This window comes from Aspergillus welwitschiae (genome assembly GCF_003344945.1).
Source record: "Aspergillus welwitschiae strain CBS 139.54b unplaced genomic scaffold BDQ94scaffold_13, whole genome shotgun sequence".
Classification (NCBI taxonomy): domain Eukaryota; kingdom Fungi; phylum Ascomycota; class Eurotiomycetes; order Eurotiales; family Aspergillaceae; genus Aspergillus; species Aspergillus welwitschiae.
In genome coordinates, this window is record NW_020798707.1 from 236,436 (window position 1) to 252,897 (window position 16,462).

Sequence of the window (16,462 nt, forward strand, 5' to 3'; positions counted from 1 at the left end):
AGTACATTCATTATATCTTCTAAGCCACGTAGTACGACTAAATATGCTCCATTGGATTGAGCAACATGCTATTACCATTGTAGACCATGCTAAAAATTCGCTTTGGGTTTCCCAGCTGTATCACGAGCCATATATATCTGATATCGAGATAAATATACTCGATCTCGCATGACAAAGTGACATCTTGCAGCCCAGTCACCTGTCTTGACAGACCCATCTTTGAATACGCAGTCAAGCGTCCCATGCACCATAGCAACATTAGAATTAGCTCCGTACGGGAAAACCTGCTTAATGCGATGCGTGCACTGCTTAGTTGGATTCCAAAGGGCCTTTCTGAGGGTAAATATTCCTATCCAATAATCAATGAATGAGCAAAGTCTTAGGGAACTGTTGGATATGATCCTGGCACGCTTACCTTCTCTACCATGTACTTCCTTTCCCCTCGTTAATACCGTAGCATCGGGTGTAAAGCATTGTATATATCTCTCGTGCTCATTCGGTGCATCCATCAAGAGATAGAATTCATTCAGGAATCGCTTATAAGCGGAATCGAAGGGTATTAACGGATAGTCCGGACCCATTTTTGGCCTTTCCAATGCTGTCGATAAAGTCAGTCAGTAGTAATTCGTGAAGTCCAACCAGTATGCTTGCCGTCGTTTGGCAGGATTGCCTGTGCCTCTTGTCTGTATTTCTCATCCAGAAGTATAGCCTCTGGTGACAGCCTCAACTTCACCACTTCCGACGGCCCGGCCAATCCTCGAGGTCTCGAACTAGGCGGACCAGGCGGTATATGTGACAACTTATGGGACTTACAGCAGTCAGGCTCACTACCGGAACTGGCAGACCTCCATTCTCCAGCATCGGCATCAACAGCTACCCAAAATAACCCGGCATTGAACTTCGAATCACCGGGAACCAATGCAGATGATCCGTTCGGGTTGTTCTCTTTGGCCGCACCGATTCTACAAGATGAGCCTCACATCTTTCCTGGCTTTTCACCTTCTACTATTGTACGCCACTACCCTCCACCTGGCTCAAGGCCATCACAGCGGGACTTCACATCGATCCCGCAGCCCCTCAACAACCCTTCTTGGACTCTCGTGGAGTACTACTTCAAAGAGGTAGCGGCCTTGTTTTCGAGCTATGACAGTCAGATGAACCCATTCCGGTCGACTGTATCCCGACTATGGGGCTCGTCGTTGGCCATGTGTCGGACCATGCAGAGCATGGCTGCTGCAACACTCGTCCACGACTTCCCTCAATTCGGCCCGTTAGGCCGGAAAATGCGTGATGAGGCAGTCGATATCATCACAAAGGAGTCTGCCCTGGACGACAAGTCACTCCTAGCTCTCTTGATGCTTGGCCAAACAGCCAGCTGGCACGACCCCAAGGACCTTGGCATTTCCTTCTTCAACCTGCTGCGAAATCATCTGGACACCAAGCACGCCGGACCACCAATTCCAGGCCGTAGCAATAACCATCAATTCTTTGAAGAAGCTTTGGTCTACTGGGAAATGCTCCTATCCTTTGTGGCAGATGACTCGGCGGTGTTGCCAGGCTCCGCAGCCGCCGCAACAGGTGAATCGCTCGTCCTACAACGCGTTCCCCATCCATGGACCGGCATAGCCCGCGACACACAGCATACCGTCCAAGAAGTAGGAAGGCTTATACGTCGGGAGCGCAGACGAATTCGCTCCCGCTGCTTTACCTCACACTCAGACATTGCACGCGCCCAGCGCGCCATGGCAAAAGCAACAGAGCTAGAAGAGCGACTTTTGACTCTGGCGCACCCAGCTGAAGCTGAAATCATCAGCCCAGGCGACGACGAAACCCCAGTCTGGCATCTTCTCACAATGGCCGAAGTATACCGCTGTACCGGTCTAATGCAATTATACCGGGTCTTTCCCGATCTTCTTCGCCGACGACTACCCACACAACGACCTTCCCCAAATCCACAAGCTCCAGAACCAACCATGCAGGATCCGTTCCTCTCCTCTCCAGTGGGCAGTAGTACACCTTGGTACTGCGACCCTTCATGTCCGCCCGCAAAACCCACCGACTCCGCCGATCCAACAACAACATCAACCACCGCACCTTCAAGCTCCGACTCCGACTCTTACTACGATGCCTGGCTGACCGAATTTACCCTCACAACTCTCTCCCGCCTAAAGACCATCCCCCTTGAGTCCCGCACCCGATGTCTCCAGCCCTTCCTCCTCGTAGCCTCGAGTAGCGAGCTTCGTCTGCCCCGTCTGCCCCCACTTGACGCCACTCTCGATAGCAGCAACGGCCCAAGTATCTCCTCCCATGCCATTGACGTCTCGCAAAGTCGTCGGTTCATCCTTGGCCGCCTCACCTCGTATCTTCACGTGCTCCCTCCAAAGCCCATTAGTGTCTGTCTGCAGCTGGTGCGGGAGGTTTGGCGGCGTATGGACGCCGGGGAGCCGGGCGTCTATTGGATGGATGTGATGATAGAAAAGGGCTGGGAGACTACAATGGGGTAATCATAGAATGGGACCACTATCTTTAACCTCTTTCTTGTGTTTGTTTGTCCAAGTGCCAGCCTGGTACTGTAATTGATGATGAACGTGAAAAGGATATACGTCCTTTCTTCTGTGCTTTGTTCATATCGCTGGGAGTGTATATTTAGCGTTCTATGATATTGGTACTAGTAGTACAGTAGTAATATTGTTATTTTCAGTGCCAGATACTTGAAGTTCAAGTATACACATAAGAGGGGCTGAATACACTTCTTGACTTGACACTGGCATCGCTGGATTACTTAGATACAACATAAAGCATGAGATAAGTTGTTCACTGAAGCCTGGGTCCCTGACGCATCATTTGAAGAAAGATTGGAAGAAAAGAAAAGAAAAGGGGGGTCAATAAAATGTGTATGATAAGGAATATATTCCGTAGTTAGATAAGAGGCGTGTCGAAGAATCTGGAAAGAATTATTATACACAGAAGGGAAGAGAATAGTAAGTGAAGTGAAGCCATGACAACAGAAGAAAAAAGGGGAATTGAAAGTCGATTAAACAAATAGAATATGCAATCGTGCAATGCCCTAACACCAAGCTCGGACGTAAGGGGAAATGATCGTAAAGAGTTCCGATGAAATGAGAGAGGGTGAGGGAAAGTCGAGTTCAGACAGCTCGTTTCCAGAATTTCCAGCCTTCCCGACGTTCTTGAACGCCGACGCCAACAAGGCGCTCGATGCCTTCGGGTCCGTCGGCATTTTCAAACTTCTGCTGGTCGATCTCTTCGCCGCCCTCTTCATCGGTGCCGTTGTGCAGCACCGCTGGCCAGAGGACTCCAATACCGTCTCCACCCAAGGTTGTCTCATACTTGGAAAAATTCTCTGCAGCGAGTTTGCGCTCCAGCTCACGGAGCGCGTCCACACTGGCATCTGGGCGCAGGAGTGTGATCGCACAACCACCGCCGCCCGCACCAGTCAACTTTGTCCAACCAATATTGGCAAAGTCGACCAGTTCCCGGATTCGCTCCAGTCGCGGATGAGATACCCCCAGGGAAACTAGGAAACCGTGGTTGACACGAACCAGCGTTCCGATATGTTCGAGAGTCTCCTTATCGATACTATCACCCTCCACCCCCTGGATCGCACTCTGAGCGGACACAGTCACCTTATCAATGGCATCAAGGATCGATTCGGTGACGAGTGGGTGTTCCTTCTTGAGCTTCCCAACTTTGGCAACTTCGACCGCCGTCGAGCGGCTCTGTCGTGTGTCAACGAGCAAGAGCGGTAATTCAGGGAAATTAGGTAGCGGTATAACTTTCGGGGGCTTCGAGTAGTCCTCTCTCCTGAAAATTACGGCCTTGCCGCCAGTAGAGACCGTGTTGTCCACACCACTTGGGTTTCCGTGTATACATAATTCTCCGACAAAAGCCCACCGGTTGATACGCTCGATCTGTAACTCCGCTTCATCCGGGGGCTGATCATCATGTGGGCCTGCTAGAGTACGGATCTGAAGTAACAATGCAGCACTGAAACAAGTGCAGACACTGGCGCTGCTTCCAAGACCTGCACCCATGGGGATGGTCGAGCGCAAAGTATATATAGCTCCTGGGTGCTGGGGTGAGCCCAAGGAGCAAAATAGGTACAGGAACGCCAGCGCCGACCCTTTGTGTTTCTTCCGTATCTCCTCGGGCGCCTTGGGCGATATATCTTCAACACATGGTTTCAGAGAGTCGTACAATTCTTCGTCGAGGCTAGTTACTAGGTCGTAATAGTACTTCTTCTTGGAGGGTTGTTTGAAGAAATCCCAGGGCAGATCGTCAATGTTCCAGGTGTGGTTGAAATCCATGTCCCGGAGATTCAAGGTAATGGTGCGCTGTGATTTCGACAGAGTGGTTACGAGGAAGTAGGAGCGGAGGGAGATTGCGGCGGCCATGGCAGCCTTGCCGTGCACGACGGCATGTTCACCGAAGACGATGACCTTGCCCGGCGCGGACACCATGAAAGGGGGCGCCATCGGCGACGAAGCCTTGCGGGCCATAGCTTTCTTCACGGGATCAACCCCGTTAGTGGGAGAGGTGGCAGGGACGCTGGAGGTATTGGTGATAACGGTGGTCGCTGAAGTGTTCGAGGCGGCGTCGGAGGTATCAGGACTATCGTCGCTAACGGTGACGGTTTTGGATTGAGGTGGAGGGGCATTATCGGGTATCAAATGGGACATGTTGCGACGCTGGCCAGCTTTGGAGGCTCTGAGACTGCCGTTCTTGCGACGTACTCGCCCGTGGTGCATTACTGAAGCGAATGGGAAGGATACGTAACTTAGGGGGTTGCGATGGATTCCGGGGGGCTGAAGGTCGGGAAGGCTAAGCGTTAGGAGATTTGGACGGTGAGCATGGCGAGGAGAGAGAGACTAGAAGTCGCGGGGGGGAAGAATTAATGAGAGAAAAAAGGGCCGTAAAAAGGCGCCCAAGTCAGCATGCGTGAAAACCGAACGAGAAGCACGAGAGAATGAGAACACGAATCGCCGGGGCAGTTGATCGGCCAGCGCGAGGCAGGGATCGATGGATGCTAGAAGGGGAAGCTGGGGTGGCAGCCAATCAGCGGACCCCAATTGTGCATTAGTCACCGTTTCGACGGGCGGCCATCTGACAATTGCTTCTTCTGGTCTGCGTTTAATCCTTTCGCCTTGCAGCGCCCATTACTTCGTGGTCTAGATTCTACACGGTAGCCCTGAGTCTGATTACCCTCGCTGCCAACCTGCTGCCCTCTTCGTGCTCTTCCCCCCTTTCCCCGAACAAGCAAATCCACCTTTCTCCTCCCAGCTTTTGTAGCAAGGCACGGAGGAGTAGCACGGCGTCATCGAAATGCAATCCTCTAGAGGTCGGTGCGTAGGTATGCCGTAGCTATCTAGCCCAAAGCATGGAGTATCCACTTATTGCTACCTTGATGCTACATTGGCCGGATATACCGGGCAGGAGGCCCTTTGCAACCGGTTTCGCCTGGGCTGGCAAGTTCTCCCATACAGCCGAGAATATAGTCCGTCTAATCTCCCGCGTGTGAACTCTGACTGGATAATTGCAGTAGTCATAAGACCGGGCCTGGTCGGAGACGGCTTCCGGAGTATATCTGTTTCAAATAGTCTCTCTGTCTCGCGGACAAACACGTCAGTCCGAACCTTCCACGGCATATCGACTTGGTAAAAATAGTATGAGTCCGGCTGTGGATGGCCACTCACTGCAACAATCGATGCCTACACATTTGCTAAAGGCCACATGGGTTGGGCTGACATTGTCTGGTGTCAACTGTTCCTCTGATGCATCTCTCACTTCCGATTTAGCATTATAGGTATTCTCTGGCGGACATCCTTGCTTTATCAACCCAAGGTTTAGGGAGAATTCTGTCGCTTTAAGCAAGCTCTAGGACGCTCGTCTTTCAGACAGTGGTCTTGATGTAGGTTAATTCGAATGGTCAATACTGTATCCATCAAAACCACTCTTGTAGCCATTGCAGGCAGCTAAGCTGACAATGTTTGGAATCATTTATATTAATTATTCTCGAATGTCATGGAAATGGGACAGCAACTTATTATAGTCTTGTATTGGACATGAGGGTGTTAGTCCCTTTACTGTGTTGCACCAGGACAGGGGAACGGTAGTATGTAATGAATGCCAGTCAGATGATTCCAGGTGCAAATGGTGCCACAGCCAGACTGCCGTTGCAAACTGGCCCAGCACATGCCATTCGCTCCTCGTGCAACATGCTGGGCTTCTATGCACTTTCAATCTGAACCACATATGGCCGCACAAGATTAACCTTCTTCATCTACATTCATCGTCAGCATGATCCGACTTGATCTCCTTGTTTCAATTATTCTCCCTGCCTATTGTGACTGTTGGCTAGCCATCAATATATAATACCGGCTACGAGTCACTGCAAACTTCATGTCTAAGCGAGAAAGAAGACTAGACAATATAAGCGTCAGACAAACATTAGTGCTCTCGCGTTTTAACGTTTCCAGGAACAATGTTATTTCAATGACATTCGAACGACGGACAAAGTACTTCCAACCCGGATCCTCTAATCGTCAACTACTCCCGGTCGATTCAGAGTTCTCAGCCCATTCGATGCGGAGCTTGGTAGCATAGGAGTATCAAGCTCGTCTATTAAAGAGTTGCGATCTTCGTCTGAAGAGTTGGCAGGATCGTCGCATGGCATGGTAGGATTCCTATGTCATAGGGGCCTGACAACCACTGCATCATGATTCTTGGCCATTTGAGACTGCAAGGTCGTGATAAGTTTCTCGAGAAGATTATTAGTGTTGTGCCGTTAGCCATGCAAATCCGTTCAACTTCTGTTCGAAGAGTTGCCAGTTTTCAGAATATTAGCTGGAAGCAGAGGAGAGACATATCGTTCCGCCATCGGACTTTTAGTTCCTAGGTTCCAAGCCAAGAAAGAGCTGATCAATATCGGCAGAAACTAACGTTATCTATTACATGTTTACATCATTCCGATAGACTTTATACTTCCTTGCTCTGACATTTCACGTTCCCTTCCCCGGAAATATACAAGGACCTGACCAAGCAAAATGCAGACTGTCAGCCAGGAACCCAGCCACCGGCCTCATACCCCGTTCACTGGGGACGTTCTTCAATTAGACCACGATTAGATGTAACAAACTAAATTCGGCAGATTGCCACCGAAAGTGTCAATTTGCTAGTCACTCAGCGTAAATGCCGCGGTCTTCGAATGGTAAGTGCTAAACTCTGAGTCAATCAATCGATCATTTATGGGTTGCTCACCAAATTACCATGAAGAAAAGGACTACAGGTTTGGGAGGCAAGACCAGAAGACATTGCGGTAACACCCCCCGGTCAAAGCCAGTTCCTGAAAGGAGCAAGAAATATCTACTCGAAACCAAGTAAGTCATCAATCAAACCGGTGCTGTTGTACAGATCAGGGTATTAACAGGAACGAACGGTCAAAAATGACCCTGACATCAGAAAACCACTGAATCTTCGACAAAATCCTAGTATTTAGCGATAGATATCTGTCTATTTAATCCAGGGATTGCTTGCAGCTATGAGATTCAAGATTGAATCGCAGGATAACTGAAGTCAATTAAAGCCAAGTCGCCAAATGTCTAAACTCTTCAACGCTGTTACTCTGCTCGGTGCAGGCACTCAAGGCTCGCGCCTTGCATACATGGTATGTTTGATTCCCTGACTCTAAATCGGAGCTCTGGTTTAACTGGTATCGGAAACAGTGGTCGCGCCAAGGGAGACCAGTCTACCTTGTCGACCAAAGCCCGGCCCAGCTAAACCTGGCATTAGCTACCATACAAAGGCTGAGAGCCTCCAATCCAGCTGGCAAGGAAGGCAAAATAACCAGCCTCACTGTCGACAATCTGGACCCAGCGCTTCGCGATTCCTGGCTTGCTATTGAGGTAGGGAAAGGCCACCGAGCACTGATGTACCCTAGCTAAATCCCGTCAGTGTGTCCCAGAGGACCTGGAATACAAGCGGTCCGTGATGCTGGAGCTCGACAGTAGATCGCACTCCCAGACAATCATCGCATCAAACTCGAGCAGTTATTCCATTACTGATATTTGCAATGGACTATCGCTTAAGGAAGATGATCGTTTCGTCAACCTGCATTCCTGTAAGTCCAATACCTATCAATAACTGCCCCATGAGCAGCAACACTAACTATTATCTTTCCAAGTCTGGCCACCCGAGACAACAGGTAGGGAAGTCCAACGCCTAATCCAACCATGAAGAGCTTTTTCAATGTGCTAATCAACCATCCCTCAGCAATCGAAATCATGGGCTCCAGCCAAACCCGACCCGACATCATACCTCTGCTTATGAAGGAAACCCAAGACCATGGATTCCAACCCTTCCACGTCCGCAAATCCTCCACAGGCTACACCTTCAACCGGTATCTCGCCAACCACGTCATATGGAACACGGGTATACATGCTAATCATGTATAGCATCTGGGCCGCCATCAAACGAGAGACCCTCCTGGTCTTAGAAGAGGGCATTGCCACGCCCGAGGAGGTGGACCAAATCTACAAGTGTGTGCTGAAAACACCCCGAGGGCCCTGCGAGCTGATGGACATTGCTGGACTGGACGTGTTTCTCGCCGTCGAGGAACATTATGCCAAAGTGAGAATGGGGATCCCCAATGCGCCGCGCAAGTACCTACGGGAGATGATCGATCGGGGTGACTTGGGTGTCAAATCCGGAAATGGCTTCTTCAGTTATACTTAGACTGGAAAACCACTACTGTCGGCACTATGGGATGTGTACCTGTTTGTTCCAATGGACATTTCTTTTCTGTATACATTACATCATGCTACATTCCTGGTTGTTTTAGCTTTAGAATATACATACATTATTCTGTTGGTTTGGGAAACAGTCAGAAGATGGTATACACGAGGTTGAATCAACGGGAGTCTTGCTGAAAAAGGATGGAACCAAGGAGTGAGCCAACCGGAAAGACAAGGGGGGAGCTCGTTTCCTGGTATCCTTGTAAAAGTTGCACTGGCAAGACCTGGTGGGTGACAGTTAGGGTGGGTCAACCCATCGGCTATTGAAGTCTGTTAGTACTACTTGGCTGGGCAATATGATAGTAGTTTGGTCAAATTTGTGGAGAATGATAATATCTCCAAACAGTTATTAACATATGCATATGCTATCAACAGTAAATGTACCAGTAGTCGTATATACTATGGTTTAGCGAAAATGTGCAATGCCTTGCTCCCCTTTTATGTTCATGCCTTTACACTAGAGATTCATCGTCACTGTCATGCTGTTGCTATGAACCAGCAGACATGGCGGCAGACCTTGCCAGAAGACCGTCAAGTCACTCAGGTACGAGGCACTTGCTGCCTCGCTCTGTGCAGTCCCTTCGGACGGCGAGGGTAATGTTGTGAATAGAACAGCTGTATCATCACTGTGCTTGTTCATCAGTTCATTCAAGATCAGGTGTTGCGCCCGACTAGGGAGATCATTGAATGATAAGGGGACTGATGCCTGTCGCGGATATCCAGACGCAGTTTTGAGGACAGATGGCCCTGAAGATGAGCGTCGTGTGTAGATGGACTCAACCCGGTTAGATGTGCGTGGAGGAGATGCACTAGGGGCGAACATGATTGAAGGGCCCGCGCCCTCCTCTGCGTTGACACGAGCTTCAGGAATTGGTGATGAGCTGAAGCGGCTGCTGGACGGCGAACGGGTGAATTTTGGCCGGGATGGACTTGACTGCGTCTTCGGGGATGTCGCATCGTCACACGTCATGATAATTGACGGAACTGCCTGGTCCGGCGCAACCTCTTCGGTAACCTTCTGTTTCGCCTTAGAAGATCCTTCCAGTTCTGATTGAGGACCCTGGATCCTGTGTTCGGCATCCTGGCCGTTTTCTTCGTCCACATCCTCCTCATCCAGGTAAGGCGGAAACTCTCCTTCGTCACTGCTCTCACCTGTGCTGCTCTCGCTGCTGTCATAGTCGACAAAAGCATCGAGCAAGCGATGGGTTTGCATGCCTAGGCTGACACTCCCCAGCCCTCTGAAGCTCGAAATGGATCGCCGGCGCTTGGACGACTCTACCAATTTCCTCAGCCCCCCAGCCAGGGGTTGTAGTGGCTTATGTACACTTTCGGGGCTTTGCATGGGCCAACTAGGCACCCGCTCATCTGCCCTTCGGATAGCACCCAGTTCAGCTTGCTGTTGAGCTTCATGCTCACTCCTAGACTTCTGGATATCCTGCCACCATTCTTCGTTCCGTAAAGCTTCATGGACTCGAGGTTCGGCATCCTCGGTCTCCGGCGATATGTCGCCGTTGACGATGATACGATAGGTTTTAAGGTCGCCGCATGCCAGCCAGAAAACCAAAACCTCGGCCTCTATCCTTAGCTTCTCGAGAAGTGCTTCGACCCTTCCTCTCTCGTCCTCGACGTCGGTTTCATACTCAACGAAAACAGCCACTCGGAGCTTGTACGTCTTTTTCCACGACGGTACAGTGTTGAGGATACACCCTAACTGTAAGATGAGGGTGTAGGTGTCAAAGTTCGTGGTCAAAACATTCTTCTTGCTCTCACTGTCTGCACCGAGCTCTGCGCTCATCTGAATCGGCCAGAGGTCAATGTACTTCTTTCTGTGCTGTCCGTGTGGTCCAGGAAGCTCCAGATCCTCAAATCCCTTGGCCACAGCAACATTCATCCGCAGCTTGAAGAGCAAATCCTCTAGGATGGTCACATATGTCTTGGTTGACATTGGTAGCTCCTGCGAGCCGTCTTCCGCTATCACAGGCACCAGTTCACGAGATATACGTCTTCCACCCGATTCTCTCCGACTCGAAAGAGATGGCCTCTCAACTAACGATTTGCCTTCGCGGAATTGATCAATGACAACTATGTTCGGCCTCATACCTCCCAGACCAGCACTTAGTGTGACATTGCGGACACCCCATTCGGCAGTAGGAGAGACCGTAATGTTGACAAAGGCCTTCACTCGGGAGCTCTCAACGAACTTGGTCCATGCAGTCTGCTGCCGCCGTGCCTCTGGCACAGCGGTGGTGAAGTCATCTGTTACGAGCACATGGCCCAGCACAAACAACCCTCCTTTCTTCAGCGAGTTACAAAAAGAGATCATCTTAGACTGTTCGCTGAGATCGTTGACAAACAGTAGGATCTGAGGTCGCCAGAACTTTACATGCTCCTGGCGGAGCCGAAGCAGATATTTTCGCACTTGATGGTAGATCAGACTCTGGCTGACATCACCCCAGGACTTAGGAGGCGAGGTGTAGTGAATTAGCAGGAATAGCATCATCAGTACGCCCACGCAGCCTGTGGCATAGATCCCGTCGACGAAGAACATGCTTGCGCCGCATACCAAGGTGCCGGTCGCTGCGGTTTTCCAGTTGAAGTAGTGGAAAGACGGGCGAAAGTTGGGGGCAGACCCGATCTTTAGGAGGAAACAGGCCAGGTTCGTCACCAGAAAGGTCATCAAATAAGTCATCGTAACGAAGGATGCAATTTGGTTGATGTCAAAAAGCATGGTGAGCTGTGCAACCATGTAAGTGACGATGATTGCGTTCACGGGCTCATCGGTCTTCCTGGTACCCTTGCCAAAGAAACTTAGGCCAGGAAGCAAGCCGTCTCGCGCAACCGCTTGGAGCAGCTTTGCTGAGCCAATAACTCCCATAAGCGCAGAAAAAAAACTTGTCGCGAATTCTCCCATAAGTATAACTGACCCAGAAAGGTTTGCCTGTGCTTGGTGAGCGACGCACGCCGTTCAACTCAGGCAACCATTACATACCACTTGAACAACGTTGGCATTCTTGTAGAACGATTCCCGGGTGATCGAAGCAGCCATGGCGAGAATTACGATAGCATAGGTGATGAATGTCAAGACTAGACCACACAAAGTCCCCTTTGGAATCGATCTGCTGGGGTTCTTAAGGTCACCAGACATGCTCGCGCCGCTGTTGGTACGTGAGCTTGGTGTTCTTAAGACCTAGGAAACGTACCTACGCAAATATACCACCAGTAGCAGGGAACAGGATCCCAAATAGGTCCTGGAAGTTCTCCCGTCCACGTATTTGGCTGCCAGCAGCGCCTTTGGTAAGCTTCGGTTTGAGATTTTCTAGCAGCGTCTGAAGCCGCAATCCTGTGAATTCTACCCCAACCTTTGGGATGTTGAATGGCTTCATGAATACGGCAGAGACTGGTATGCTGAAAGTCGCAATGAGGAGAATGATAAGCAACCCGTTGCTAGCTCTGGAGAATATAGAACTTCCCGCTAAGCATATCGCGGTACACATGATGAGGATGACAGTTCCCCAGAGGTATTGCCACCAGAAGCCTTCTCTAAGGAAATTGCCCCAAGTACCAGACTCAGACCCGAAGTTCTGTGTGAAACAGTCAACAAGACCGACGGCATTCATACCGGTATTCAACACATATCCCAGGTAGAACACTATCCCTATAGACCCACCAAACTCAGGACCTAGTGATCGAGATATAAGATAGTATGCTCCACCTCCCCGAACTGTTCCGTTGGTTGCAATAGCGGATAGAGACATAGTCGTTACGAGATTGATCGTGTACGAAGCGACCAGTAAACCTAGTGCGTGTCAGGCTCCAATAGAATAATACGGGTAATGATAGAAGGCTGCCATACCTAACATTCCTAATAAACCGGCTTGACCTAGGATGAAGCCAAAGCGAAGGAACATCAGGATACTGAGAACGTTCAAGGTAGTCGGCACAAAGACGCCAGAGAACGTTCCAAGCTTATCAGGATTGTCAAGCGTACGGTCTTTCTGGCCATCTCTCTCCTTCTGACCCTCTCTGAAGGGCCCGGGGGGTGAGCGATTGAAATCGATTCTCTCCCTAGGAAGTTCATGCTTTCCGTCACTCCCCCGCCCACTCCACCAACGAGCAACATTATCTATGACGTTCTGTTGGGATTGTTGTCGGCTTTCAAATGAGCGGTGGAATTGCGAAGGCTCTTGCAAATGAGAGGAGGAAGTCATCCTCCCGTGGAGGAACTTGCTACTTTCCTCGGGGGATGCATTGGCAGATTCGCTCGGATCCAGCCTAGAAACGTCTTCTTCAGCCGCCCGCGTGGAGAAATTGGGTCTCCTTCGGGACAGGGACTCCGAGGCACTGTCAGTCCGTCCGTCAGTCATGGATTATAGGGCCTCAGCTCCTGGTTGTAGGAGCCTTTCTCTTCCCTCATACAGCAATGACACGATTGAGAAGCGGACGAATCGGAGGCACAAGGACGATGAGATGGTGCTAAGGCCGGGTTAGGAGTAATTTGCCTGCAAGCACAGTAAGAGCTACCGTGATGCAAACCAGCAAGGACCTCTCAGGGCCATGCACGTTGAGTTACCGTGTAACGAAGAAAGGATATTGGAGACGCGAAATCCGAGTTCAGATCGTCGGCGATGACCTCATGTGCCGAGCGATAAACAAACAATGCAAAAGTGGTCACTGGGTCTCGCAGTCTGCCTCATCTGATCTCCCTTATCTCATCCTCGTCTCTCCATCACTTCTATCGTGTCTTTGTTGGCCCGTCTTCACCTTTGTTCACGATTGTCATGGTCGACAAGGCGCGGGGTGTTTTGGGGTGCGTGGAAACAACAGGAAGCCTAGTCTCTCCGCATACATTGCGGTGAACGACTTGCGCCTCTCGCATTATCGATCCTCTCAACTCTCCTTCTCCGCTCTTATCAGCCCTTCCTACTCCGTAGCCATTCCCCCATGATCCTGGTTCGCCTCCGAAAACTCAAATAGAACCAATTGTTTTCGGTATTAACAAATTCTCGTACCCCGAGAAAATTCAATCTTGCTTCTTGTCAACATGTCATCCTCCAGGATGTCCGACAACGGTGAGGGCTCATCCTCTCAGCGTAACCGTTCATCGTCGCCGATCTCCACGTCCGCGATGCGCTCGGGATCGCCTGCAGGAGATGTTTCTTCTTCTTATAGGCATGCTTCGATAGCCCGGTTAGCATCACCAATTCCTTCTCCCTCGAACTCCTATTCGTCAAGACAGGTACCGCTGCCGATTCAACCAACCGCGGCAACCAACCAAGACCTTCGGAGAGTCGACAATCCATCATCCTTACCCGGCCCCGGACAATCCATGATTGCATCTGCGCTCCAGGATTACCTCGGCCGATCTCCTCCTCCGAGAGCAGGTACCCCTCCGAGGCGGACTGCTTCGCCTGCCCTCCTGAACCAGCCTGTCAGGTCGAATTACGGTTCCTTTGATAACAAGGCTGGGAGAGAGGGTTCAATATACTCAGCAGGTCCATACGAGGATCCCGAAGTTGTCAAGAGGCATTTGGTGCAACCCCAGAATGTGGTCGAGAATCGGGATATCCACTCGTCTGGCGGCGCCCAAAGTAACGCCGAGGATGAGTTCTCTAGTCTGCAACTCCAGGGTGGTGATATCACGAGACAGGTATACAGATGGGCTGAGGATGCAGAAGCTGGAAGCTCTTTGCGGAAACCGAACCGGAGCAGGAGCTTCAGTCATGCTCGACCTGCACCTGAGGATGAAACAACGAACATCAACAGTATCCGTGTCCCAGGGGGTTTCAGAAGGGACTATCTAAGACGGGCAGTAGGCCCTAACCTTCCTGGAGATCTGGATGGCTCGGGTGCGCAGGCTTCTGCTGCCCAGCCACAGCTTCCAACAAGCAGCTTTTTGGAATTCCTGACTCTATACGGTCACTTTGCTGGTGAAGAGCTCGAAGAGGATGACGAGGTCCTGGGCCCCGATGAGTATTTCTCATCGGATACTTATGACGAAGCAGAAGGCAGAGAACCAGGTGAAGATTCAGCCCTTCTCAGGCCAGACACAGCTGGCCGGAGGAAGCGCAAGCCACGCGGTGGGACGGGAACCAACACGAGGACCGGAGCAGCATTACTTCTACTCAAGTCTTTCGTTGGCACAGGAGTTTTGTTCTTGCCAAGAGCTTTCTTGAATGGTGGCATGCTGTTCAGTAGTATGGTACTTCTTGGCGTATCACTACTCAGCTTTTACTGCTTCATCCTTCTGGTTAATACGCGGCTGAAGATTGATGGTTCCTTTGGTGACATTGGTGGTGCGCTCTATGGAAAGCATATGAGGCGCATCATCCTTGGATCCATTGTGTTGAGTCAATTGGGTTTCGTGTCGGCATATATTGTTTTCACGGCCGAGAATCTACAAGCCTTCGTTCTGGCTGTCAGCAAATGCAAATCTTTCATTGACATCAAGTTCATGGTGTTGCTGCAGCTGGTCATCTTCCTCCCTCTCTCATTGATCCGCGATATCAGCAAGCTCGGGTTCACTGCTCTCATTGCAGATCTGTTTATCATGCTGGGGCTGGTTTACCTCTTCTATTATGATTTCTTGACTATCTCGAACCAAGGAGGTGTTTCGGATATCATCTCCTTCAACCCATCCACCTGGACACTTTTCATCGGCACGGCTATTTTCACGTATGAGGGAATTGGTTTGATCATCCCAATCCAGGAATCAATGAAGCACCCGCAAAAGTTTCCCGGTGTTCTGGCAATGGTGATGGTCATAATCACGGTCATCTTCCTCAGCGCTGGTGCATTTAGCTATGCGGCATATGGATCCGCAACGAAGACGGTAGTCATCCTCAACATGCCTCAGGATGACAAGTTTGTAAATGCCGTGCAGTTCTTGTACTCTCTGGCGATTCTTCTCAGTACCCCACTGCAGCTTTTCCCGGCCATTCGAATTTTGGAGAATGAGCTTTTCACTCGCAGCGGAAAGTACAATCCCAGTATCAAGTGGAAGAAGAATTGCTTCCGTTTCTTCCTTGTCATGATCTGTGCATTCATTGCCTGGGGCGGAGCAGAAGACTTGGACAAGTTTGTTTCGCTTGTCGGAAGTTTCGCCTGTGTCCCCTTGATTTATGTATATCCGGTGAGTTAACCTGTTAAGTACCTTCAATTCGGTCCGCCAAAATGGTTACTAACTTGTGCTTAGCCTTTGCTGCATCTTAAGGCCTGTGCCCAATCGAGACGGCAGCAGATTGCCGATATCGCACTCTCCGTTTTCGGTGTCCTTAGCTGTTTGTATACGACCGCCCTGACACTCAACAACTGGATCAATGGGTCGGACGTCAAAGCTCCCGGGTACTGTGACTCATAGATTGTATATGTCATATGATTGTTATCCCGTTCCTTCGGGATCGGCGCTCTGGATATGAATGATTGATGCTACAATGTGAGGCCATCGTCCATACGATTGATTGGTCTATACTTTTTGGTCTTCTGATTGCTGAACAACCCCCTGTTTGATTAAATCTTGCTTATTGTTGCTGTATTCTCGATTGTATGTGGTATAGACTAGAGATTAAATTGCCAGTATATGTCTATTTGTAACATTGTCCGTCTTCCTTTCAAAGCATCTTAACACTTACTGATTCAAATGAAGTCAACTGAACAAA

At 50.1% G+C, this 16,462-nt stretch overlaps 6 protein-coding genes across 6 annotated transcripts; 3 read left to right on the forward strand and 3 right to left on the reverse strand.

Moving 5' to 3' along the window:
- Window positions 1–425: 425 nt before the first annotated feature.
- Window positions 426–2,863, forward strand: BDQ94DRAFT_178108 (uncharacterized protein; the record flags this gene model as incomplete). The annotated part of the gene is made up of 2 exons (XM_026773059.1): window positions 426–444; window positions 709–2,863. The coding sequence occupies 2 exons, from the start codon at window positions 426–428 to the stop codon at window positions 2,502–2,504; spliced, it is 1,815 nt and encodes a 604-aa protein (XP_026627112.1). The 3' UTR covers window positions 2,505–2,863.
- On the reverse strand, window positions 2,635–4,964 carry erg12 (mevalonate kinase). Its single transcript, XM_026765952.1, has one exon. It carries the CDS (start codon window positions 4,764–4,766, stop codon window positions 3,147–3,149), a length of 1,620 nt encoding a protein of 539 aa, XP_026627113.1. The 5' UTR covers window positions 4,767–4,964; the 3' UTR covers window positions 2,635–3,146.
- A 561-nt stretch (window positions 4,965–5,525) lies between these two features.
- Window positions 5,526–6,641, reverse strand: BDQ94DRAFT_142045 (uncharacterized protein). Its single transcript, XM_026765953.1, has one exon. The coding sequence runs from the start codon at window positions 6,268–6,270 to the stop codon at window positions 6,025–6,027; it is 246 nt and encodes an 81-aa protein (XP_026627114.1). The 5' UTR covers window positions 6,271–6,641; the 3' UTR covers window positions 5,526–6,024.
- Window positions 6,642–7,612: 971 nt separating this feature from the next.
- Window positions 7,613–8,748, forward strand: BDQ94DRAFT_169626 (3-hydroxyacyl-CoA dehydrogenase family protein; the record flags this gene model as incomplete). Its single annotated transcript, XM_026771333.1, has 6 exons — window positions 7,613–7,681; window positions 7,740–7,919; window positions 7,969–8,134; window positions 8,198–8,218; window positions 8,287–8,413; window positions 8,469–8,748. The coding sequence occupies 6 exons, from the start codon at window positions 7,613–7,615 to the stop codon at window positions 8,746–8,748; spliced, it is 843 nt and encodes a 280-aa protein (XP_026627115.1).
- Window positions 8,749–9,264: 516 nt separating this feature from the next.
- Window positions 9,265–13,178, reverse strand: BDQ94DRAFT_178110 (putative cation chloride cotransporter; the record flags this gene model as incomplete). Its single annotated transcript, XM_026773060.1, has 4 exons — window positions 12,661–13,178; window positions 12,012–12,603; window positions 11,797–11,962; window positions 9,265–11,745 (listed from the first exon to the last, which is right to left on the reverse strand). Exons 1-4 carry the CDS (start codon window positions 13,169–13,171, stop codon window positions 9,265–9,267), a joined length of 3,750 nt encoding a protein of 1,249 aa, XP_026627116.1. The 5' UTR covers window positions 13,172–13,178.
- Window positions 13,179–13,510: 332 nt separating this feature from the next.
- On the forward strand, window positions 13,511–16,406 carry BDQ94DRAFT_22786 (putative amino acid transporter). The gene is made up of 2 exons (XM_026775270.1): window positions 13,511–15,936; window positions 16,000–16,406. The coding sequence occupies exons 1-2, from the start codon at window positions 13,849–13,851 to the stop codon at window positions 16,162–16,164; spliced, it is 2,253 nt and encodes a 750-aa protein (XP_026627117.1). The 5' UTR covers window positions 13,511–13,848; the 3' UTR covers window positions 16,165–16,406.
- The last annotated feature ends 56 nt before the right edge of the window (window positions 16,407–16,462 follow it).

Excerpts from the sequence above, each read along its gene's own strand:
- BDQ94DRAFT_142045 (XM_026765953.1), bottom strand. The coding sequence starts at position 6,270 with ATGTGGTTCAGATTGAAAGTGCATAGAAGCCCAGCATGTTGCACGAGG.
- erg12 (XM_026765952.1), bottom strand. The coding sequence starts at position 4,766 with ATGCACCACGGGCGAGTACGTCGCAAGAACGGCAGTCTCAGAGCCTCC.
- BDQ94DRAFT_22786 (XM_026775270.1), top strand. The coding sequence starts at position 13,849 with ATGTCATCCTCCAGGATGTCCGACAACGGTGAGGGCTCATCCTCTCAG. Across the intron at positions 15,937-15,999 it reads CCTTGATTTATGTATATCCG|CCTTTGCTGCATCTTAAGGC; the intron begins GTGAGTTAACCT and ends ACTTGTGCTTAG.